General features: G+C 36.9%; 1 protein-coding gene across 1 annotated transcript in view; it reads left to right on the top strand.

Annotated features, from left to right (window-relative positions):
• Nucleotides 1-24,351, top strand: part of FOCAD (focadhesin) — a 360,082-nt gene that overhangs the window by 278,068 nt on the left and 57,663 nt on the right. Inside the window, exons 23-28 of the mRNA XM_036738081.1 lie at nucleotides 6,172-6,260; nucleotides 8,539-8,583; nucleotides 11,644-11,752; nucleotides 12,881-12,997; nucleotides 16,545-16,783; nucleotides 22,383-22,472. Of these exons, the coding sequence (XP_036593976.1) occupies nucleotides 6,172-6,260; nucleotides 8,539-8,583; nucleotides 11,644-11,752; nucleotides 12,881-12,997; nucleotides 16,545-16,783; nucleotides 22,383-22,472 (689 nt within the window). The remainder of the gene's footprint in view (nucleotides 1-6,171; nucleotides 6,261-8,538; nucleotides 8,584-11,643; nucleotides 11,753-12,880; nucleotides 12,998-16,544; nucleotides 16,784-22,382; nucleotides 22,473-24,351) is intronic.

Here is a 24,351-nt window from a genome sequence, read left to right as displayed (position 1 = left end):
TTAAATTGTATGTGGACATGCTAAGAAGATGCCAAAGTAAAGAAGTGTTCTTCCTAGGGAAGTTAATCTGAACATCTCCTTTGGTAGTAGATGCAGATTGGTGGAAAGGAATTGGGGAGACCACTCCAGGAAGAGACAATAGAGTAAGCAAAGGCACAAAGGCAGGAGTTTTTTTTTCCAAGAAAGGCAGAGACTTATTTAATGTGGCATAGAAACATTATAAAAAATTTCACAAAATGTCTAGCTCAGTACAAAAAAACCAGATCCATCAAAAATAACTTCAATAAATAGAAGTTTTATTTTTTAATAGATCTACTAAAGAACCTAGATAGTTCTTTTTTTTTTCAAATAGGAGAAAACTAGATGACCTCTCTTGGTTCCATTTGAGACAGTCTTTTTTTTTTTCCAGGAAATATATTTTTTAAAATTCTCTTTATGATGATTTCATGGGACCATACCAAGTAATGATTAGAGATGAATTTGGAAGATGGGCCAGTTGAGAGCCAAGTTCACTCTCTTTTCAGGAAAAGATAACTTTGAATGTAATGTAAAGATAGATGTGGCAACTTGAATATCCAGCTTCTCCGTCGGTCAATTTTTTCTGTGCCAAATCCACAGGTGTGAGTTGTGTTTGTAATGAACCAAAATCTAAAAAATTACAGGAACTTGCTTGCAGTGTATTGCATTATTCAGTTTGTGGTGTCTATCAGCCAAGAATTGAAACATAAAATAAATGTAGGGATTTTACCTGAATATTCATCCTATCATGGAAGTGACTTGAGTTTTTCTTAAAGGCTAAGCCAGGAGGCAGAAACTCTGGCAGGGCTATTATGACACTAGAAGTCTCTGACCACCAGGGGATGAATTCTCTGCATGATGACAATCCATGGATTGAAGAGCACAGATAGGCAAAAGCTGGCAAAAATGTTTCTTGTTCCTTTTATCATTTGCATGATAATTATCATTTATCATTAAGTTGACTTTACTTAGGTTTTTTTTCCCCTTCTCACTTTTATGAAAGAGTGTAGACTATTTTTTAAAAAATTTTTTTTGATATTTTCTGTTTTTTCATTGTGTTTTGCTCATGTGGACCTATACAAAGGAGTTGGGTAGATGCCCCCTTATCTTACTTTTTTGGTGTGGGGAGAATAAACTACTAAAAAATATTTAAAATAGAAAGCTAATATTTGTGAGAGTTCATATCTTTGATTCTCTGTTCTAAGGGATAGAGGAATTTCTGTATGATACCAGATGAGAAAGATTATAGTTTTTGATATTGTAGGGATGAAAGATGATATTCGTGGAAGTATAGAAAATCTTGAAGGCCGTGGATAAAATATTCAACAAATCACAGAATCCTGGAAATTGAGGGCATCCTTGAAGATTAATAGAAATAATCTAAGGGAAATAAGAGTTACTACTATATTACCAAGTCAGGTAATACACTTTGGAGCATACTACCTGCAGTAATATATTGTAGAAATGCACAGGGTGTCCCTAAAGTCTGGTCACTTGGCAGTGTGGGGTTATTGCATCAAGTTTACATGAATCTTGCCAAGTGCGTCAACCTTTGCATCACAAATGATGGAAATCATGTTGAAGATGTTATTTGTTAATATTCCAGTTAAATAAAATGTTGTTGAAAATTTCATTCATTTGATTTCTTGAAAATATGCATTTTTTCCTATGTGTCTAGACTTTCGGAACACCCTATAGTTTCTAGAAAGGATTAGATAAATTAATGCATGATACTTTCATAGTGCTCTCTAAAAGGAAAGTATGGTTATTTGGGGAATGTTCTGAACCTTTTGGTCTTGATGTCATGTTAAGGAAACTGCTTTCTTTCTGAGTGTTTCTCGAGGCCACTCTCATCACGAATACTGAACTGCAACCATTCTGGAAAACAATTTGGAATTGCCCTCAAAGGTTATCAGACTGTGAATACCCTTTAACCTAGCAATACCACTACTAAATCTGTATCCCAAAGAGGTCAAAGAACCGAGGACAGAACTTATTTGTCTAAAAGTATTTCTTGCGGCTCTTTTTATGGTGACAAAGAATAGGAAACTGAGGGGATACCCCTCAGTGGAGGAATGGCTGAACATCACAGTATGATTGTGATGGAACACTGTTGTGCTATCAGAAATGAGGAGCATAATTTTAGAAAAACCTGGGAAGACTTCTGTGAATTCAGGCCAAGTGAAGTGAGCAGAGCCAGAAGAACATTGTACACAGTAATAGCAGTATTGTGAAGATGATTAACTATGAAAGACCTAGCATGCTCTAATCAAGATAATGATCCAAGACAGTTCCAAAGGATCCATTATGAAAAATGCTGGCCACCTTCAGAGACAACTGATGGACTCTGAGTGCAGATTGAAGCATGCTTTTTTTTCCACTTCTTTTATTTTTGTTGGGTTTTTGTCTGTCTTCTTTTTCAATATGGCTGATATGGAAATATATTTTGCATGACTTAAAATATATCATTAATATCATATTGCTTGCCTTGTTAAGGGGAGGGGAAGGAGCAGGAGAGAGGGAAAGAATTTACAACTCAAAATTTTTTTAAAAGTTAAATTTCCAATGTCATTGTGAAATATTTAACAAAAGTAATAAAAATATATTATTAAAGTAAAGAATACTGAACCGGGAGAGGATTCTGGGAAGATGGCGGAGTAGGTCAGAAAATTCCAAGCTCTCAAGATTTTCACCCACAAAAGAGTTAAAGTGGCACCTTAGGGCAAACAGTGTGGGTGGAGACAAAGAAAAACGGGCACACGCGGGGTTTTCCTCGGATAGTTGGAGAAGATCTGAAGAAAAACCCCAGGACTAGGTTTGGTCCCCGCAAAGAGTAAATAACCTCCAGGCTTGATTGCGTTTTAACCACAGGCTGGGAAGCCGCTTAAGCAACTAGTGGCAAGCCCCAGGGTTAGTTGGTCTGAGAGGCTACCTTGGCCCCAGCCACTGGAACTTTTCACCCCAGGATAGTGAGGGGGGTTGTGTATTTGAGCCCAGGAAGATTGCCGGAACCTTTGCTGACGAGGAACGCCAGACGAACGCCAGACTCAACTGTGTTGCGAGAAGTGGTGGGGGCGAGAAGGAACCAGCACACACAGGTTGAGTGCAGAAGCAGTGGGGTAGAAAGGCCCTGGCTGTGGGCGCTTACAGGAGGTTGGAGGTTGGGCTTTGGTTCCAGGCTAGAGGAGAGAACTAAAGATCTGGAGCAAGAGGCACCAGTTCCCATACCCCAGGACTAGAGGTATTACTACCAAAAAAAAATGCATAGGCAAAGAAGAAAGAATCCAACCATAGAAACCTATTAAGGGTTCATCTTCAGAGAAGAATATTGAAGTAAAGAAACCCCCAAAGAGCAATGTCAAATGGTCACTTTGTCCCAAAAGAATTTGTAGAAGATCTTAAAAAAGGCTTTAAAAATCAAATGACAGAGATGGAAGAAAAACTTAAAAAAAAATTCAAGAAAAACAAGAAGGTTATGAAAGGAAAATCAACCAATTAGAAAAGGAGATCCAGGATCTCAAGGAAGAAAATGACACCTCGAAAATTAGAATTTGGGCAAAGTGAAGCCAGTGAAATTATAAGAGATCAAGAAATAATTAAACAAAATATGAATAATGGAAAAATAGAAGAGAAAGTGAAACATCTTATAAGAAAAACAACAGATTTGGAGAATAGATCAAGAAGAGAAAATATAAAAATAATTGGAGTAACTAAAAGTCATGATCAGAAAAAGAATCTTGATACAATAATACAAGAAATAATTAAAGAAAATTCTCCTGAAGCATTAGAACAAGGCAGGGAAGTAGAAATAGAGAAAATCCATCAAACATCACTTAAAAGAGATCCTGTGAGGAAAACTCATAGGAATATCATAGTCAAATTACGGAACCCACAGCTCAAGGATAAAATATTAAAAGCATCAAGATTAAAACAATTCAGATATGATGGTGCCACAATTAGAATTATACAAGCAGCAGAGACTTTAAAGGACAGCAGGTCTTGGAATGCTGTATATGGAAGAGGAAAAGACCTGGGGCTCTGGCCAAAAATATCACACCCTTCAAATTTAAGCATTATCTTGAAGGAAAAAAATGGACATTTGACAAACCTTCAGACTTTCAGGACTTTGGGAAAAAAACCCTCAACTTAATAGAAGATTCAACATATAAGAATCAAGAGAAATATAAGGTACACACCAAAGACTGACTATAAGGGATTCATAAGAACAGACTGCTTACCTTTTATATAACATAAAACGTAAAATGTATGTCTAACATTGTTATTAATAATTGTGGAGCTCATAAGAAAGAGGGGGATAAACCTATGATATGAATTTAAAAAGCAAAACCATTTAAAAACAACTAAAAACAGTAACTTTTATACAAAAGAGGTGCAAGAGGAAGAAAGGATACAGAGGATTTAGATGGGAGAGGAGGGCTGGTAGTTCTGGTAACCTACTTTGATCGGGAATGGGTTTAAGAGGGAACAATACATATATATTTAGAAGAGTATAAAAGTCTTCTAAATTTAGAAGAAATAAAATGGTAGGGGTTTAGTATGGGGGGAAGGTCAAGGGAGGGATTTTTAGAGAGGAGAATGAGGGAATAGGTAAAGGGTGTTTAATGGGAATGGGAGGATAGGGGAGGGATCCTTGGATGAGGGAAGGCAAGTAATAGGAGGGGAGGGTGGTTGGTGGAAGAGGGGGTTAGGCAAGTAATAGGAAGGAGATATAGTGGGTAGAAGTAAAGTAGAGGAGGCAGGAAGGACAGGAAATGAGATATGTAAAACAAAGATCAGGAGTAGATTATGTTTGGGAAAGTCTATGTCTATATACACATGTATATATGTATAAGTGTACGTGTATATCTGTATGTGTATGTATATATCAAGAAATATCTAAATTATATTGTAGCCTTCTGGGGAGGAGGGGGGAGGGGAAAAAAAGAACAAAGTTAAAAAGTGCCCAACAGAGAACAACGGAAGCAAAGAAAAGATGGACGATTCTCAACACAAGGTGGATTATTTATCATACAGGCTTTCTTGAAATGAAAATTTGTTGTTACATATTTTGAATCCTCTCCTAATGTTCTGCTATGCATATGACAAGTTTTTTTTCTTTCTTACTTTATATTTAAGTTTCAGTATTTAAGTTTATCATATGTTTTTGTTTCTTTTCTCTATTTGGTATTTGTGTTTTGGTAAAATAAAATAAAAAACTGAAGAAAAAATAAAAGAATACTGAACTGGATCAGTCCTTGATTTGATCCATTCTTGTGGTTTACAGTATTCTTGAAAAAGGATTGAAGTCACTGGTGCCCATATTGTTTATGGCTCAAGCTATCCCAAGACACAGTTTTCAGTATCCTCTAAAGAAGTTCACATCTGTTCAGGAAAAAGAAAACAAAAAACCGAGGCCTTATCCAACTCACTCCACATTTTAATTTTACCTTAGTCAAATTTGGCATTATCTGCCCAAAATAAATAACAGTTTTAAAAGGAACTAACAAATCAGAAAAAAGATTTAATGCAAAGTTCTGATGATTTCATTTAATGTTCAGTGTACTTACTGCCTCTTGTCATAAGTAATCTTAATGTATGAAAAATTAGTTATTGAGCAATGTATTGAAAAAAAATTCTTTTATTGCCAACCCTGATTATAACACATTTTCCAGATACTTATTACACTGTTTTGTAGAATTTGCAACATATCCCTGGCAGAATATTTATTTCTTATAACATGTTCAAAATAGCGGCTACAAAGGAGGAGTTTGAATATCTTTTGTGCATATATATTTGTGTGGTCACACTAGCTATGTGGGATGGAGAAGAGGGATGGAAGAAAGAAGGGACAGCCAGGATGATAATACAAGCTTTTGTTGAGACTCCCCCAAGTAAACTCCTAGATAAAACTTTCTTCTTTACACACAGTGTTTCAAGACTGCACCTATTATGTAAATTAAGGAATGACTGTGTAGCAATGTAATTTTATTTTCTTAATACACGATCTCTCGAAGTAAAGTATCTATCAAGAACAATTAGATCCCATTATGAAGTTTCCCTCCAGGGAAGGGTTACATCTGTTGCTTTCCCACAGAAATTTAAGCTTATTTCAACTGTAAAGTTTTCTTCATGATTTATCTTGTGATTTTTCAGGGAAGACAGGCAGAGTTGGACATGCAATTAAAACACGGAAAAGATGCTCCTGAGGAGATACAGTACAAGAAATTTACAGCCTGGATCTGGTAAGGGAATGACTTTCTTCTCATCCTTTGTAGTGGGAAGTGAAAACTTAGGGGAAAGGTAGCTACTTAAGAGGTTTTAATGTTGTGGCCTGTAACTTGCGCCTCAGCATTGTGGAGAAAAATCCAGATGACCTGCTAAGTGATTCTTATTAAAAACAACCCCCCTATCCCCCTCACACCCATAAAATTGTAAGTGGAGATTCTTTCTTTATGTTTTTTAAGAAACCTTGGACAAGATCTCAAAGGGGACTTTTTTTAAGTCACTGAGATTATTTTATGTGCTCTTTGATGAAAATTACCCTTTCTGCTCCCATGATTGCCTTCCACTCCATATTTACCCAAGTTTTTTTTTCCCCCCTTCAAGTGAAACCTTGTCTATTAGGCACAGTGTGCCACATTAAGACTTCCATTTCTTTGGGGAGGTCTGGAGGAACTCTGTGGAATTTGGACTGTTCTGTTTGTGGGCTGTTTCAGCACCAGAATATAAAAAGCAGTTAGAATTGTTAGGCTGTATTGGAGAAAGCTGCTAATCAAAGTGATGCAGTTCTACCAGGCACAACCCAAATGCAAAAAAAAAAACAAAAACAAAAACCAGTCAGATGAGTCTTAGCAACTTTGTTTATAACCAGTGGTCACTTTTAGTTAAAAGTGTATGTAGAAGTTAGTTTTGATTAGTTGTGATTTCCACATTTACTAAAAATCTGTAGATTAAAAAAATACAGAAGGTTCTGCTATAGTTCTAGTTTCGAAGTGAGATCCTATGACAGAGTATCTCTGTTCCCAATAATATACTTATTCCATATTTTATCACGACAACCTTAAATGCATTGCTAATTTTGTTGAGCTTTGTCTTTAATAACCTCTGACATAGATATAGTGCTTTAAGGTTTACAGAGTACTTTGTATATTTTTCATTTGAACGACATAACAATCCTTTAAGGTAGGTGCTACAGGCATTGTTATTCCTGTTTTATAAATGAAGAAACTGAGGCTCAGAGAGTTTAAATGATTTGCTTATGGTAACACAACTACTAAATATTAGAGATGGGATTTGAACCCATGTCTTCCTTCCAAGTCTATTATTATGTCTACTACATGACTGTTCTTTCTCAAAAAGAAGAGCTCTAAGAAATAAGGTAGAGCAAATAGCTCATTATTTTTTAGCAGAATTCTACAAAAACTCTTCAGGTTCTAAAATTCTGTGAGAAAGACTGATGACTTAATGAAAAAACCCTATTATATACCTTTCAAAACATCCCCACACTCTGTGCCCTTACCTCCTTGAGGTTGCTTAAATTTATCCTTCTAATAGTATGGAGAAGGCAGTAAGTTATGCATCACTTAAATTTAAAATACAAAAGCATTTATTCTGCAATTATTTTTAGTTCAAGGCAACAGGCATTTATTAATCACCTATTATGTCCTAGGAACCAGTGATGTAGAGATGAAAAATGACAACATCCCACTCTTTAATAAGAGTATATTCTAGCCAAGAAAATTCTCATTGAATGAAACTTGGTTTTTATTTTTTTAAAAATTCTAACCCTGATCTTTATTTTTATCACACAGTATTGTCACATAACTTCAAATTCTGCCCTTAAGAAATTTGGCCTAAAACATGGGTATCGTTTTAGATTAGTAGTTACATTTTAATATAATTATGTGGCTGTTCTTTCATAGTGCTGTCATGGGGGCATCTGGCAGTATGAGAAGAAGCGAGTACTATCCTGGTCTTGAATCAAATGAGAAGCTGTACAAATGCAGGTCTACAGTGTACTAAAAAGTGATTACTCAAATGTTTTAAGAGACGTGAGCACTTCAGTGGCCCTTGTTCCAATAAATTCAGATGATTATAGCACATGATAGCTTAGCCAGTTATTTTCTGAAGTATAATAAATGCTACATCAATTCTCACCTTATCCATTTTATTTTTGGATGCTAGATTTTAGTATATTTATTGCTCTGGAAAGCTCTCTGTAAATGCAGGAGGATCAGATTTATACAAACTGTTTTGGACTTTCATTTCCCAGCACACATTAGAAAGGTCAGAATGGAGCTTTTTGAAGATAACTCTTGGTATAATTAAGCCAAAGACAGATATTGAAAATGAAACCCTTCTTAATGGCATCACTGTAACCATCTCACTGTATGCTAAATATATTAGTAGTTTTAAGAATGAAGGATAAGACCAGCTAGTTCTTATTGGTGGAAGAACAATAGAAGAAACAGATTTTTAACTGCAGTATGAGATATAATAACTGTTTTCTTTTTATTACAGGGTTAGAGACATGCTGACTGACCAGATCATCAAATCAGCTTCAAAGTAAGACTTATTATCAGCTAGAGATTGTAAAAGGATCATCTTATATTTAATCTCCTCTTTTGTCCTTTGTTTCTTATTTATGTTGTTTACTTGTATGCACATCCTATTTTTCTTTGTAGTAGGCAGTTTAAAAACTCTGCCATTATATTTATTTTAAAAAAAATTTCAGTCAAGTAAGTTCTCACCATATACTTATCACATATATATATATTGAAAGTTGTTTTGTGGGTAGAGTACACCAGGCTAGTACAGAAAAGTTGAATGTGTAGGTAGTAGTTCTCAAACTTTTTGATCATAGGACCCTGTTACCCTCTTTAAAATTATCGAGAATCCCCACAAAGAGCTTTTGTTTTTATTGGTTATATCTATCATTATCTACCACATTAAAGATAAATTGGATGATGATGATGATGATGATGATGATGATGATGATGATGATGATGATGATGATATCGATGACGATGATGATTTGACTTTGTGGCTCCCTCAGCAGGGTCTCAAGGACCTCCATGGGTCCCCAGACCATGCTTTGAGAAGTACTCATTTAACATAAGTTAACATGATCAGTAGGAGAATAAAAAAGTAAGCTTGATTTCTTAGTATGATACATGCACCCGTACATCTGTGTGTGTATCGACCCATGGGTCAGTGCAGAAGTGCCTCTATGTAAGAGTGAGATAAAGAGCAAAACAATCCAGGCACTTAATGAAATGTGCACATTTAGAGGGAGCTGGCTTCATGCCTGCTGTTACCCCACCCCAGCCATCTGTGCTGCCTACTGTCCTACCTGTATTTGTTCACATACAAGGATTCGTGGACAATGAGAAAGTTTACATTCCCTCCACCATAAAGGAGAGAGGAGATGGAGAAAATATTTATCTGCTAATATGGGTGTAGGTCCAGGGAATCTAATGTTTCTCTTGTCGATTGGGTAGAATTGAAGAGGATTGACATACGGAGTGAGTGTTAAAATTGCTACATCACATCGTCATAGACTTTTCATTTGAGGTTTGAAACCACAGACTGGCTTTCTATCGCAGAGTCATTTGCAATGTACTGTGTCTCTTCCCTAATTTATTATACACTGTCTTCTACAAGAAGAAGATAATAGATTTTACATTAGAAGCAGGGAATCACTGGTTTTAAGCTATTTTGTGGGTCGTTTAGTTATTCACTGTATGTTTATTGTGTATATGAGAAGCAAAACTCACAAAATTGTTTATCCTTTAGCAATTCACCAAGCTTTTCTTCATAGCAACATTAGCAATGTGATCCTAAGACCAAAGGAATAGTCTAGGTTTGAGGGAAAGGATGCATGAAAAATTAAAAACTTTTTTGAATTCATTTTTATTATTTCTTATAGCACAATAATATTTCCATTTCATTAATGTAACACAACTTATTTGACTTTTCCCTTTACTACTAAAAAAGAACAATGGAGATGCTTGGAAGAATAATACTATAATCATATTTTTCTTCAGATACAGAATGATGCTTTTGATTCATTTGGTTGTTTTGTTTGTTGTGGTGATAGTTTTCATTATTCCATTCATAGTTGCTAACCTGGTACCTATTGTTAGCAACAACATGTATTGGGGAGGTGCACAGCTAGATTAGCAGCACACTGCAAGGATCCTCAGCAGATTTACATTTATCGAAGCTAACTGGACCAAATGGGGATCATATTGACAATCTTGCCCTCGTTGGCAGTATGATTTTGCCAATTGAGCTAAGTATTGTCTTGGAAATGAGGTTAGAAAGAGCCAACTTGTAAGATCTCTGCTAGACTTCCTGTGCAGTGATTTTGCTTCGTCATCAAAAGAAAAGTTGGGAACTTACTTGAAAACTCCCAGCCTCTCCCCAGTAGGGCCAGTGATCACAGAGCTAGGCTAGAAGCAATGCAGAGTGACATTTTAGTTTTTCAAGTGTTTATGACCTAGCCTGTGAATCATTAACATTACTGGAGTGAGACAGGCAAGTAGCTGAGTTTTCGGAGTATTTCTTGGCTGAAGGAAGACTGGCTTTGTTGCAGGACTGCATGGCAGTATAGGATGGCACAGTTGGGCCTTATATCTGTGGGCTAGGCCCAAAGTTTCATTTCAATCTAGAGCTCAAACCAAAGAGTAACTATAGAACTCATTATGCCCCCAATTTATATGCTGATTTTGACTCATAATCTTAGAGGGGGCTCAAAATTAGACTGCCATCTCTTGATTTGGGGAAAATCCTGGGTGAATATTTCCTGTACCATGTCAGACCACCCCAAAAACAGTTATTTTGAGGTCAGGGACATCTCAGCAGTACTAAAGATCAGTGTGAGCGTTTCTTCTGTGTGATAACTATGGAATTCCAAGAAAAAATGCTTTTTCAATCCCTGGATAGCTTATAAAAGACCATTTTTCTATGACATTAAGTTCACAGGTCAAATCCAAGACTTTATGGCTAATAAAAAATTACCATTTGAATGACATGAGGCACAGCTTTCACTTCCTTAATAGTCCAGAAGTGAGTCATTTACACATCTCATCCAAAGTCCCCAAATTATGAGCTGTATTGACAGGAGAGGAGAGGACCATAATTACTGGGAAAAGCATCAAGTTGCAAGTGTGTTTTTGTGCCTGAAGTGGCCCAGCATACAATAGTTCAGTACACCAGTATACCAATAAAATGTGGAGAGGTCATCTTGTTCTGACTGGCTCTCTGCTGGTAAACATTATTAGGTTGGTCAAATTAAAAGAAACAAAACAACACAAAAGGAATTACTAGAAAATGTGCACTTTAAGTTTTTGTTTCAATTTTTCTCTCAGTGAAAAATCACAAAAACATGGGCTTGCTTTGAAAAGCATAGAAAAATATCATTAAACATGATAGAGGAAAGAACAAAGGAAGAAAAGAGAAGGAAAGCAAAAAATAGCCAGTGGGGAGAAGATATATGTATTTATTGGGATATATAAGAGAATATAAAAGGGTTGCCTTGATTTCTTTATCCTTCTTATTCTTCGGTCTTCAGGAGTACCTTCTCTGATTCTTAATATCTTAGAATCTTCTTGTCATCAACAGGGAAAGCCCAGTGGTCAAAGGGAATGCACTCCTGGCATTAACCAGTCTTGCTGTTGTCGTATCTAAACATGAAAACAGCCTGTCCTCAGAAACTGATGGGGCACCAGAGGTGAGTTTAAGGGACACTGAAAATATTTTCTTTTTTCTGACCATGGCATTTTGAAAGTTAAAAACTCAATACACATTTATTAAGTGCCTGCTATGTTCCAGGTGTGGTACTAAGGGTTAGGGATAAAGATAGGAAAAAAGAAAGCTTACAATCTAAGGAAGGAAGAAAAATGCACAAAAAGAAGCTGAAAAGTAGGAGGAGAAAGAAAGGTACCTGTCACTTGTAAGCGGGGGACAAGTTGGAGAAGTTGAGAATGAGTGCAGCTAGGTGGAAAATGAGGAGATGTCTTCGTGAGGCTGACTTTGGCTATAATACTTAAGCCTGAAGTTTCATGTATTAAATTCTGGGACCTCACCATCCAGGCCCTATCTCTGGCATTTTCAAGCTTCTTCTCTGTTTTTATCTAGTCAGGATATAAGTGAAATGAGAATCCCTTTTACATAATCTAGAAAAAAATGTCATGTAGTGTAGTGTAGTTCCTTGAGGAACTCATGCGATGGGAGAATCTTCAACCCACTATTGGCTGAGGTAGCCTAATTCCATTTTTGAATAGTTTTCCCTTATGTCAAGACTAAATTTGACTCTCCATGCCCCCTCCTCCTGCCAGTTGTTATTGCTCTCTCGCTTTGGAAAATATTTTGTCTATGTTTTTTCATTTACTTTTCTGTGAATGAGCTTCTCCTAGTAGAATGTCAGGGGCCATTTCATTTTTGTCTTTGTGTCATCAGCTCCTACCACAGTGCCTTTTAATTAGTAGGTTCTTAGTAACTTTAATGTGTATTGAATTGAATCCACACACCTCTTTACCACAGTTTTGGGACTCAGGTACTCCATATATATAGCAGACTCATAGCTTCTTTCTCCCACAAAACACAGACATTCTGTTGCGTGAGAACCAAATCATCTTCCTGATGGACACTGGTGAGGGTATCTAGTAACCAGTGATTCACTTTACTTTCTTCTTCTTCTTAATTTTAGACTTCCACCATGGTTTAGCCTTTAGCTGTTAAACTTAAAGCTCTGCTGGAGTTGTCACCTGCTTCTAGAATTTTGTAAAAGTTAATTGGGTCTGTTTCTTTTTTCCCATTCTTATTTTGATTTTTCTTTGTTTTTTCCCTTTGTCTATAGATTGAACCTGACTTCCTTCCCATGAAACAGTGGATTTCTATGGTGCTCAATACCCTCCTGGTAATTGTGGATAGCCACTACCAACCCAAGGGACAAGTCTTCTCCTGGTTCTATCATGTATGTGTGAAAGCAAGAAAACTTTAAAGCAAGCTCGGGGGCCTTGAGATTCAAACTTTGTGACTTACTGTCACTGTTACCTATTATTTATCAAGAGTCACAAACATTCTCCATAACCTTTCAATTCCTCAGCTTTCTCTTTTGTTGAAACCTAAGCATTTATTCAAGCTGGTCGTGTGTTGCTTACTGTGTAACATCATTTTAGTCTCAGCTCATCCCCATTCGTTTATGAGAGAATTATCTTAGTCATGGGACAGACAGCTGAGCAGAGAGGATTACTGCTAGTTGGGATAAAAATAAAGAACAGATTCTGAATTGTTGCTAAGATCATGATTTTAACCTGAAATCCCGTTACCTTCTGTGTTTTTTAAAATAATTTTTTGTATTTCTGCACTTCCTGCCTTCAGCTGGTCTAGGTATGTACTTGTGTTCAGAATTGGATCTGGAGCTGGCCTTTAGAATTTAAAGGGGAAATTGAATCATTTGTTAGTGCTAGATGAAGTTGGTAGGCTAGTTTTATTCATAAGGGACATTCCTTCCTAATAGCTTGTTTTCTATTACAAATGTTCCCATTAGTGCTTTAATTAATGACGAGAGAAAGGTTTAGAAAGCTTATGTGGATTTCTTTGATGTAGCTATCAGGTTTGCATTCTTGCAAGGACAGAATATTGTACAAAGTTTTTAATGCATACAAAATTCTGGACACTCACAGGCTTTTTGAGAACAAATGAAATGTATTCTTCTTATTCATTAATCCCGGGGTGCTTTACAAATTTAAAACTTGGTGCTTTTGCTTTTTCTCTCATTCTCCTACCCCAAGCCCTATTTCAAAAGTCACCCTTTTAATTCCCACTGCCTTGGAGCCGGCCATTTTGAGTAGTTCTCTCTACAGTAGCCATGTTAACTTCTCTCTCTAAATCTTCATTCTCTCACCTATCTACTGACTTAATTTCTTTTGCTTCCAAACATGCCTTGGTTTTCTCTATTCTTAAAAAATTTTGACTTGACCCTGCCATCCCCTCAGGCTTCTGACTTATATCTGTAATCCTTTTCACAATATCTGTGTTATGTACTGTGTTATATCTGTATTCCTTTTTATTTTCTAATAGGAAAAAGATGTCTACACTAACTTCTTTTACATTTTTCCATTATCTTATTGCTCAGCTAAAACAGCTTTGCCCTATCCCAAGGCCTTTTCTCAAGCTTCATCCCTATTTTCTTTTTTTAACCTGTATAGTATTAGATATGGTTCACCATCCTTTCCTCCTGGATGCTCTCTCTTGACTGGTTTTCCATAACTCTTTTCTCTTTCCTCCCCTTCTCCTTGTCCTTCATAGCCTAACCCCTAGCAGGGAGTGCTCTGTAGTGCTCCATCCTGGTCCCCCTTCTATCTCCTTACACCTCCCTGTCCGTCTTCCCCCCTCTCTGCCCGCGGGCTTAATTATCCTCTCCAAGCAGGTGGCTCCCAGATCTGCTTATTTAGCCCCAGTTCCTCTCCTGAGGTCCTGTCCCACATCAGCATCTTCATGCTGACATTTCCTCATCTCAAACTCATCATGTCCAAAACAGAATTCATTATCTTTCTTCTCACACCTACCCTTCTTCCTAACTCCCTTATTTTCTATTAACCAATCACACGATTAATTTCCAATCATATAGATTCACAATCTCTTGAGTCACTGTGAACTCCTCACCCTCCCTCATCTATCCTCATATCTAATCACTTGCCAAGTCTTGTCTCTTTTACCTTTGCGTCATCTCTCACCTGTTTCCTTCTCTCTACTCCTAGAGACAGTACCCTAATCCAATCTCTCCTCTCTGTACCTTCCAAATTAATATTCCTAGAGCACAAGCCTGACCTGTTTAAAGAAACCCTCCAGTGTTTCCCTTTCATCTCTGAAATAAAACACAAACTCCTCAGCTTTCCATCTAAAGCCTTTCACCATCTGATTTCCAGCCTACCTACCTTTCTAAACTTATTAATATCACTCCCCTTGGCCACACTGACTTTCTTACTGTTCCTCGTGCATGGCATTCCATGAACCATCCTTCTGCTTCTGCACTATCTGAACTATGTTCCTGATAGCATTCCCTCTTCACCTCTCTCTGCCATTTAGAATTCTCATTGTCTTTCAAAATTCAGCTCCTACCTGAGGTTTGCCTTTGCCTTCCTTCATGGCCCTCCCTACTACCCCTTCTACCCTCCCAATTGATTATGTTGTATTTACTTTGAGTACTGTTTATATTTACTTGTGTGTACATGTTGTATGTCCATCCCTGTCCTCCCCCCGCCCCCCCCCCATCAGTTGCTTGAGATCAAAGAGCATTTGTCTTTTTGTCTTTGTATTCCTAGGGCCTGGGCCAGTGATGTGGTGCATAGGAGGTACTTAATTAATGCTTATCAATGGATTTTTATCCTTTATGTAAAGCACTGCAAGCTTACAGGCTGAATAGAATTGAATAGGAAGTATTCCTTAGTACTCTATAACTGCAAGTGGCTATATTGACTTTAAGCTGTATCTGAAAACATAGAGTATAAAATCATAGAAAATGACAAATGAGTCTATTTTTCCTCTCACTTGAAATATATTTATGAATGTATGTAATTTCATAAACCCCATTATCTTAGACTTCTTATAGTTGTTCTCATGTGGCTGTTACACCATTTTATTTACATTATTATCAATTTCTTTCCCCATAATTACATATAACATGTAGTGTATATAACACTACGTTCCATTTGGAATAGTTAGTTGTTCCTTTGTAACTAGAGGCTTTTAGGATTTCTATTTTCTTTTTAATTAAAAGGAATTAAGTCTTTATAAGAAATAATCCATCTACTTACTGGGAATCGTTCCCACCAAAATTTTGGGAGACGTGCCAGTAGTTCTCCACACTAAACATGAACTCTTCCAGCTATTACTGTAGTTTTGTTTTGTTTTGTTTTGCTCCCAGTAAATGCCTGGCTTGATAGAATCCCTTTTATTATGTGGCTTAGTAGTCTGCTTCAAGCATGGGTTGCTCAGCTGCTCTTCCTCTTTAGTTTTTCTACAGAGACCCTTTTAAAACTATGAAATATAATGCAAGCTGTCCTCAAATTGGATACCAAGTGAATTCACATCTTTAAAGGACAGGAAAGTTTCTTTTTTTTGTTTACCTTTCAAATAAGAATATGGATGCTTATTTACTGGGGAACAAAACTGACCCCAAATCTCCTCTCAAATAAATATTTAATGCAACATGTTTTAATTTTCTATAGCTCTGAGTGAGAACATAAACCATTCCACAGAAACACCTTGGCACTTTTGTAGGAGCCCTGTTGCTTAAAGGTTTGTCCTGACATGTAGTCCTTTCATGAGGAAACTGTTCTTCCACCTAAAGATAACTAACCTAACTTCTTTTTTTTTGTTTTTCCTTTCTTTCTTCCTTCCTTTCTTCTCTCCCTTCCCTCTCTTCTTCCCTCTCTCCCTCCTCCCTTCTTCCCTCTTTCCCTCCTTCCTTCCCTTCCTTCCTTCCTTCCTTCTTTCCTCTTTCTTTTTCACCCTAGAAATCCTACTCTGGTGAAAACACAGCAAGTGCTATTGCTCGTTCCTGTGCCGCCATGGCTTTGTCCCTCCTCGTGCCAGTTTTCATTCTGTCTTGCAAGGAGAAGCTGGAGGAAGTCTTGAGTATGCTGACTGCTAGGTTACCTGGGAAACCAAGTGCAGATGAATCTCAAGCTGTTCAAATCCACATGGGCCTTGCTTTGGGGATGTTTATCTCTCGTTTGTGTGAGGAGAAAGTCAGGTATGGTTGATTCAAGTGCTGCTGTCTCCCCCTCTGTGATTTAGTGTTTGTGTACATTTTGTTGGTTGGGGTGGAGGAGGGCAGGCAGTGGTTGTTCTAGCTCTCTGATTTCATCAGGGTGGAGAGTGTCTGTGTTTACAGACTCCCTTCACTAATGTTGATCAGCAGCTTACCTGTAACTGATAAATCTTAGAGTTACTTCGTGCACTGAGAGGTAATGAGTTGCCCTTTGGTCTCACAGCTAGTATGTGTCAGAAGCTGGCCTTGAACCTCTGTCTTGTAGACCCTGAGGTCAATTTTCTGTCCACTATATCATGCTGCCTCTTACCCATCCATCCACATATACACATGTATGTTGTATGTAATAAAACTAAATGTTCATCTGTTATTTCGCTTTCCTCTGAGCCTCTAACTTTTCAGCAAGAAGAAAGCTAACACCCTTCATCTCCCAGTTTTTTGATTTTAGTATCTCATAAATTGAAATCCTGAAGTGTGCAGATATCAAAATAATTTAACATTCTAAAATCCTTTTACATGTTTAGACATAAGCCCAATGTATATCAGTTTGATGATCACATCACAGTCTCTAATTTAAGGAGACTTCTCAGGAAAGTTTTCATAGCCTTTGCATGGCAACTGTGCCTAATCCTGAATGTCATTGTAAATTCAGAGCTAGGGGCACAGTTACTGACTGAAACTACATAGTGTACTATCAAAGCATGTATTAGCACTGTACTCCAGTTGCTACAATGTTTTGTGTTCCAGTGAGTCACAAAAGGACTACATGATAGATGTTTCTTTTTTTTTTGAACCATTGATTCCATACGTTTTTACAATCCTTAGATAAAGTGTTTTTATGCCTTATTCAGCTTGATCTCTTTTTTATAGTCAGTTCAGCTCTTAAATAGAGGGGGCCATGAGAGATCTAAGGCTCATGTAGAAAATTCCACCAAGTGGGAAAATTTTGTCAGACATTAGTGTAGTATACCTTCATGTATCAAGATCAGTTGTTCTCAAACTTTTTGATCTCAAAATTCCTTTATATGCTTAAAAATTAGTATTTACCCCAAATATCTTTTTATTTATGTGGGTTAATCTCTTATCAGTATTTATAGTATTAAAAATTAGAACTGATAAATATTTTAAATGTTTTAATTCCTTTAAAACAACAGTAATAAATCAATTACATGTTAATATAAAAATGTTTTATAAAAAAAACCTATTTTCCAAAACAAAAACAAATTATAAGAGTGGTATTGTTTTATATGGTTTTTTTTTAAAAAAAAAGTCTACCTTAATAGAAAATAGCTAGATTCTCATTTGCTTCTGCATTGAATCTATAGTGATATTTTGTTTTAGGGTATGTGAAGAAAATCCAGCCTCACGGATATATAGTTGGAAAGGGATAAGTATTTCTAATGGATAAATAGTGTCTTTGTATTATTATGAAAATAGTTTTGACCTCATGGACCCATGAAAAGGGTTTCAGGGACTCTCAGGCTCTATAGATTATACCCTGAGACCTACTAATCTAGGCTATTCTGAACCAATTACTCTGAATATATGAAAATTTTGATGATTGAGAGAGATAATTAAGGACACTTTGCTTGAACAAGATAAGAATTAAGGGCACCTAATAGAACACAAGATTTACTCATTGTATAAACCATCAGGCTCAGTTTTGTTTTACATCTGGATGAACTAGATAAAAGATCTAACTTGAATTTTCTGTATGAAATAAATAATTAACTTTTTTGTCCCCAATTTACATATATGCTAACAGAAGTATTGAGGAAGAAATGAATTTGGGGAAGCATTTCAGGTTTTTAAATAATAAATTTTTAATAAATTTGAGCTTTTAGAAAATCTGCTTTAAAAATATTAAGGTCACTCACTCATCTGAGTGTGGTTGAACTATAGGTAGAAAGCTTGGTTAGTTTAGTTCACCAAGGGTTATTTTTTAATTACAGATAAACATCAGGTTAAGTTTTAGAATCTATGAAGTATGGCTAGACCAGCTGGAGTGAGTTGTGTTATTTCTTTAACATGGTTCAATTCTCCTTAAGAGTCTATATTCACCTAATAGAAAAATGATAAAGTTGCCTTTTCATGTGAATTGGGAGATTTAGATGGTCACTATATATGAGAGAAGACTTTTTTTTTGTTTTTGTTTTTTTTGGAGGGGGGAAGGCAGGGCAATTGGGGTTAAGTGACTTGCCCATGGTCACATGGCTAGTTAGTGTGTCAAGTGTCTGAGGCCAGATTTGAACTCAGGTCCTCCTAACTCCAGGGCCAGCTCTACTTACTGCACCACCTAGCTGCCCTGAGAGAAGACATTTTTAAGCCTTAAAAGTTTTACAGGCAGTGTAATATTAGCGAATAGTGTTGTGCATGGAATCAGAAGCTTCAAATCCATCTCTGACACTTGTTAACTAACTGTGTGATCCTGGGTAAGTCATTTACCTCTGTGTGTAAGAGACAACTCTCCAGAGCCTATCTTCAGTATTAGACAGATTGTGGTATGTGTTGCTGGAGGACCTACTTCCTGCTGAGATTGTACAGATTTTAAAAGTTTCAAAGTGTTTTCATTTTACAACTATGAAATTAATAGCAAAAGTCATCATCATTTGTTTTTATGGCTCCTTCCTTCTGTTTCTCCCTCCCTCCCCCCTCCTTTCTCTCCATTTTTCTTTTTTTCTTTTCAAACTGGACCTGTGATTTCTTCGATGTAAAGAGCTCTTGGTGAGAAATTTCCTGTACTCTGAAGATCCGTACCTTCTCTTCAAATTAAATTTTTACACCCCGTTCCTTGACATGCTGCTGAAAAGTTACATGACTTCTCTGGTGTCATTTGGTTAGCATGTTCGAGGCAGAACTTGAACTCAGGTTTTCCTGGGTTCCTTTGATGCCAGCTCCCTCTCCACTATGCCATGCTGCCTCTCTCCCTTTGTTGTTGTTGTTCATTTGTTTCAGTCATGTCTGACTCTTTGTGACCCCATTTGGGGTTTTCTTGGCAAAGACACTGCAGTGGTTTGCCATTTTCTTCTCCTGCTCATTTTACAGGTGAGGAAACTGAGGCAAACAGTGTGACGTGACTTCCCTGGGGTCACACAGCTGGTAAGTGTCTGAGGCCAGATTTGAACTCAAAAAAGATGAGTCTTCCTGACTCCAGGCCCAGCACTCCATCCACTGTGCCACCTAGATGCCCCTCTCTTTTCAGGTCTTTTAAAACAACATATCTTAAGGTTAAAACTATTACTCATCTGTGGACAGCCAGTGTTACTCTGGTGGCTTCTACTTTAAGATGAGATGTACTCGATGAATTATCACTAAAGAGGGTTGTGTTATATGGATACAGCCTGCTCATAACTAATGGCCTCAGACTACATCCTGGTTCACATAGTACCTTCTGCTTCTTCATAAGCTTGCTTCATTTGTATTTGCAGGATATTTGGGAAAGATTACCAGGAAGCAGTCTTCCAGAGGCAAAATGTAGTAATAATAGCCAGCATTTATTTAGTCCTTTAATGTTTGCAAAACACTTTATAAATATTTTTTCATTTTATCCTCATCACAACTCAGGAGATGTGGGTAGGGGTATAAATGCTATTATTATCCCAATTTTACAAATGGGAGAACTGAGGCATACAGGTTACATGACTTGCCTAGAGTCACATAGTTACTAAGTATCTGAGGCAGTATTTGAACCTTGGTCTTCCATTCTTCCTTTTTATTCTGAGTTTCTTTGCATTAGTACAAATATTCTAGCTGGGAATGTAATTTTTAATTCATCTTTTCTAATTTCTACCTTTTGGTTCTAGTATCTCTTTTTTACCTTCTCGCTTCATAAAAGACAAATGAAACAATTTGGAATACATAGTTAGCTATATAACAAAATGATCCCATTTTTCTAAAGGCAGAAAACTTCATCTACCCATAATTACTGAGTAATATCAAATGAGTTGCATGAAAGCCAGAGTTGCCTCTTCAGGGAACAGGGTTAGAGCACAATGTTAACTATCAGGGACAAAAGTCAATTTCATATGAAGATAGTTTTGTCAACAGAGCGGCTTTTGTTCTGAATGCTGAGGGCTGTCTCTATGAAAGAAGGCCCCTTAAAATTTTAAGTACTGTTCTGGAATTTATTTAGAAAAGTATCCAAGTTGGACTCTGAAATGTTGCACCAAAACCTCCTGAGGCTATCAGTTGATTGCAAATAGGCTTTGCTGGTTGGGCCCCTTGAGAATTCATTTAAGATGCTCAACAGTGTCTTATTAAAAAAAAAAAGCAACCGACAACTTTAAGATTTATTTAATTCTTAATTAAGGGTGTTGAAAGTGAGGAGAAACAGAGTGTGGGTCTTTTGCTGAAAAACGAAATACTTTGCCTCAAGCAAAATCACCTGTTTCTTAGCCTGTGAATAAATTATTAAAAATGCATCTTGGTTGGCTTTGTGAGTGGTAAATTATAGTGGGGTTGTAGGCAGGCATAAGAGTAAAGCTGAAAGGACCCCTTGACAATACAGGTGTTGATGAAAATCCAAATCCCTGGCTAGAAGAAGGCAATAAAAAATTAATTTTAGGTTTTGAGTTACTAGGGATGACTTAATACTCACCAATACTGTTCTTGGAACCATATTTAAGTTGCAAGAAGTTGAAAAGCAGAGAGTTAGATACGTTATTTCAATTTTCAGTTTTTCTCCATTTTTCTAAGGCTTGACTGCCATATTAAAAGTTGAAATTGGCATTAGTAGGTTTTATAGGGAAGGGAAGGCATGGGGTGGGCTTGGGGAATGGCAGCCTAGGGAGGTTGGTAGATTTCCAATAGCATTTCACTTAAAGGGTATTAGTTGGCTTACAGGTTGACTTCTACTTTGGTCTTCAGATTTCAATGATTTCAAACTGAATAAACAGCCACCCTCCCCTCAAAATGGAGAAGTAGAACAAAAGTAAGAGCCTGAGGGTTTATTGGTCTGTGTAAAACAAAAAGATACAGCATGGCAAAGTGGAGAGAGGACCGATCTCATAGAAAGACCTAGATTTGAGTCCTGCTTCTGACACATACTAGCTGTGTGACTTTGGAGAAGTCCCTCACCAACTCTACCCAGAAACTGAAGAAATCACAGGCCTAGTTTGAAAGTAAGAAGAAGGAAGAGAGAGAAAGACAAAGGAAGGAAAGAGGGAATCATAACAGCAAGTGGTGATGACTTATTATTCATTTCATGGTTATAAAAATAAAATAATTTTGAAATTTTTAAGATCTATGTTTTCGTTAGCATGGGGTAACCTTCTCTGAACACACAGCTGTCTGTTTGTTAGGAGAGAAGTCCTGGAGGGTTAGTTGCCTCTGGCACGTAGAAAATGAATGGCTTGCCCAGAATCATATAACTCATAAACCCTGTAAAGTTCGGATGGATTAAGGTGTCCTATATGCTTTTCTCTTTACAAAAAGGACTAGATTTTATTTAATAGGAAAAATTGGGTTTCTGTAGTCATTTTAGCTCTTCTAGTAGTACACTGACAATGGATTGTAATATGTAAGGAGTTGTTGAATGATTTTTAGTGATTCTCTCTCTCTCTTTTTTGCTACCCCTTTTCAGTGATGTATCTGGCCAACAGTTAAACCTTCTTCTGATGACATCTTTGGATGCTCTGGAAAATTGCTGCTTTGATACCAGTCTTGAATACAAGTATGTTATTTCTATTACCTGTACGCCATGAATTCAGTGCTAAGGATTTCCCATGCTCCTGCAAGTCTTGCATGTTACAGTAAAAACTTTTATAGGGGTCTGTCATTATTAGGAAATTATAAAATTTTCCTTTTGTCAATTTTTAGACTATAATAGCTACCATATGGGTTCTACCTCTGTAAAAAAAAAAATTGTACTTTGTAGGGGAGGGACACAGAAGTTTGTTTTAACTAAATTTTCTCTATTCATATAATCCCTTTCCACTCTTTGCACTCAAAAGTACTTACTTCCTTTTTATACTTTAGTATGGCTTCTTGAAAACGGTTCCCTGGGGCATTTGTACACAAGATCTGATCTTTTCAAGGACTGGGCTTTGGAGTATGAGAATTCTACGGAGTCATTCAGTTTGTAAAAATACATATATTGCAGAAGGACCAAAATAGGAGCCAACCCTACATGATCACGGGTTTTCAGCAAACCCCCAAGATCACCGTTCAAAAATTTATTAAATTCTAGTCAAGATGAGGTGATACAGAAATGCAGTTAAATCAGCGTAATTCCTTCCCCTTCAGAGGCTTTCAGTCTAGATAACCATCCCATGGATTGATACATTAAAATCAGACAGAAGAAAGAGCCATGGACAAGTAGATCAATTCAGTATCTCAGTTGGGAGGAAAGTGGCTGAGTGCATTGGGTGGGTGGTGATTGTAGGCGTTGCTTAAGTGGGGTTAAAATTGGGGAAACTGTCATTACTCTTCCAGTTTGATAGATTCAGTGGCAGAACTGGAATTTTAGGGATAGTTTGAGTAAGAGTAGGGAGTAGCTGTCCAGAGCATCACACTGAATGCTAGTGGATAGGCAAAGAGAAATAAGATATGATTTTTGACTTCACCACCTGGTAGGGAAGTGTGTACAGATAATTCTAGTGTAAAAGAGAATATTTGTGCATCACAGAGGCGCAAAGAAAGCACTGTGAAAGTTCTGAGGAAAGATGATAATTTCCAAATAGCAAGACTTCCTGCAAGAAAAGTGGCATCAGAAATGTTTCCTGGTGGGTGTGTAGGATTTTCGCAATCTCAGACTATGGTTGTGGCCATATGAAGACATCTGAAGCAGTCTGCACGGTCTGTGAGGGAGAGCCAGGAGAAGCTTCAGATCCATAAAGAAGGAAAAGAAAACTAAAATTTCATGTTTATAGATGGCGCAGGGTGTTCCAAAGAGCTTTGTACAGATTTAAGAGCTTTAAAACCACACAAGGAGGACTTTTAGGGACATCCTTCATAATGCTTTACAGTTATGAAATGCTTTACATTCGTTATCTCACTCGACCTTCATGATTAACAACCTCTTAGTCGGGCATGTACAAAATATTATTATCCCTTTTTACAGATAAGGAAATTCAATCTCAGAAAAGCCCAGCGACTTGGTCAAAATCACATAGTTAGTCATTGGCATTCTGGACGTAAACCCATCTTACTCGAAACCGAATGTTTTTTTTCTACCACACACCATACCTTAGTGAAATGATTCATATAGGATGTGGTTACATCTCTTAGGTCATAGTAATAATAACAAAAAAAAATGGCATTTATGTAGTGCTTTGAAGTCTGAAAAGAGCTTTACAAATATTATTTTATCCTCACAGCAACTCTTAAGGGGTAGGTAATGTTATTATTTCCATTTGACATATGAGGAAACTGAGGCATAGTCAATAAACATTAGATACCTATTATATATATGCCAGGCACAGTGCCTAGCTCAAAGTAAGCACTTAATAAATGCTTTTTTTTTTTGCCTTGTCTAAGCCAATGAAATCCTGTCCAAAAATGAACAAATAATAAAGATTGTGTTGTTTTTCACTTGTTTCAGTCATATCCAA

This window comes from Trichosurus vulpecula, chromosome 1, assembly GCF_011100635.1.
Source record: "Trichosurus vulpecula isolate mTriVul1 chromosome 1, mTriVul1.pri, whole genome shotgun sequence".
NCBI lineage: Eukaryota > Metazoa > Chordata > Mammalia > Diprotodontia > Phalangeridae > Trichosurus > Trichosurus vulpecula.
The sequence above is the reverse complement of the archived record's forward strand: the minus strand, read 5'-3'. Positions and strand labels throughout refer to the sequence as shown.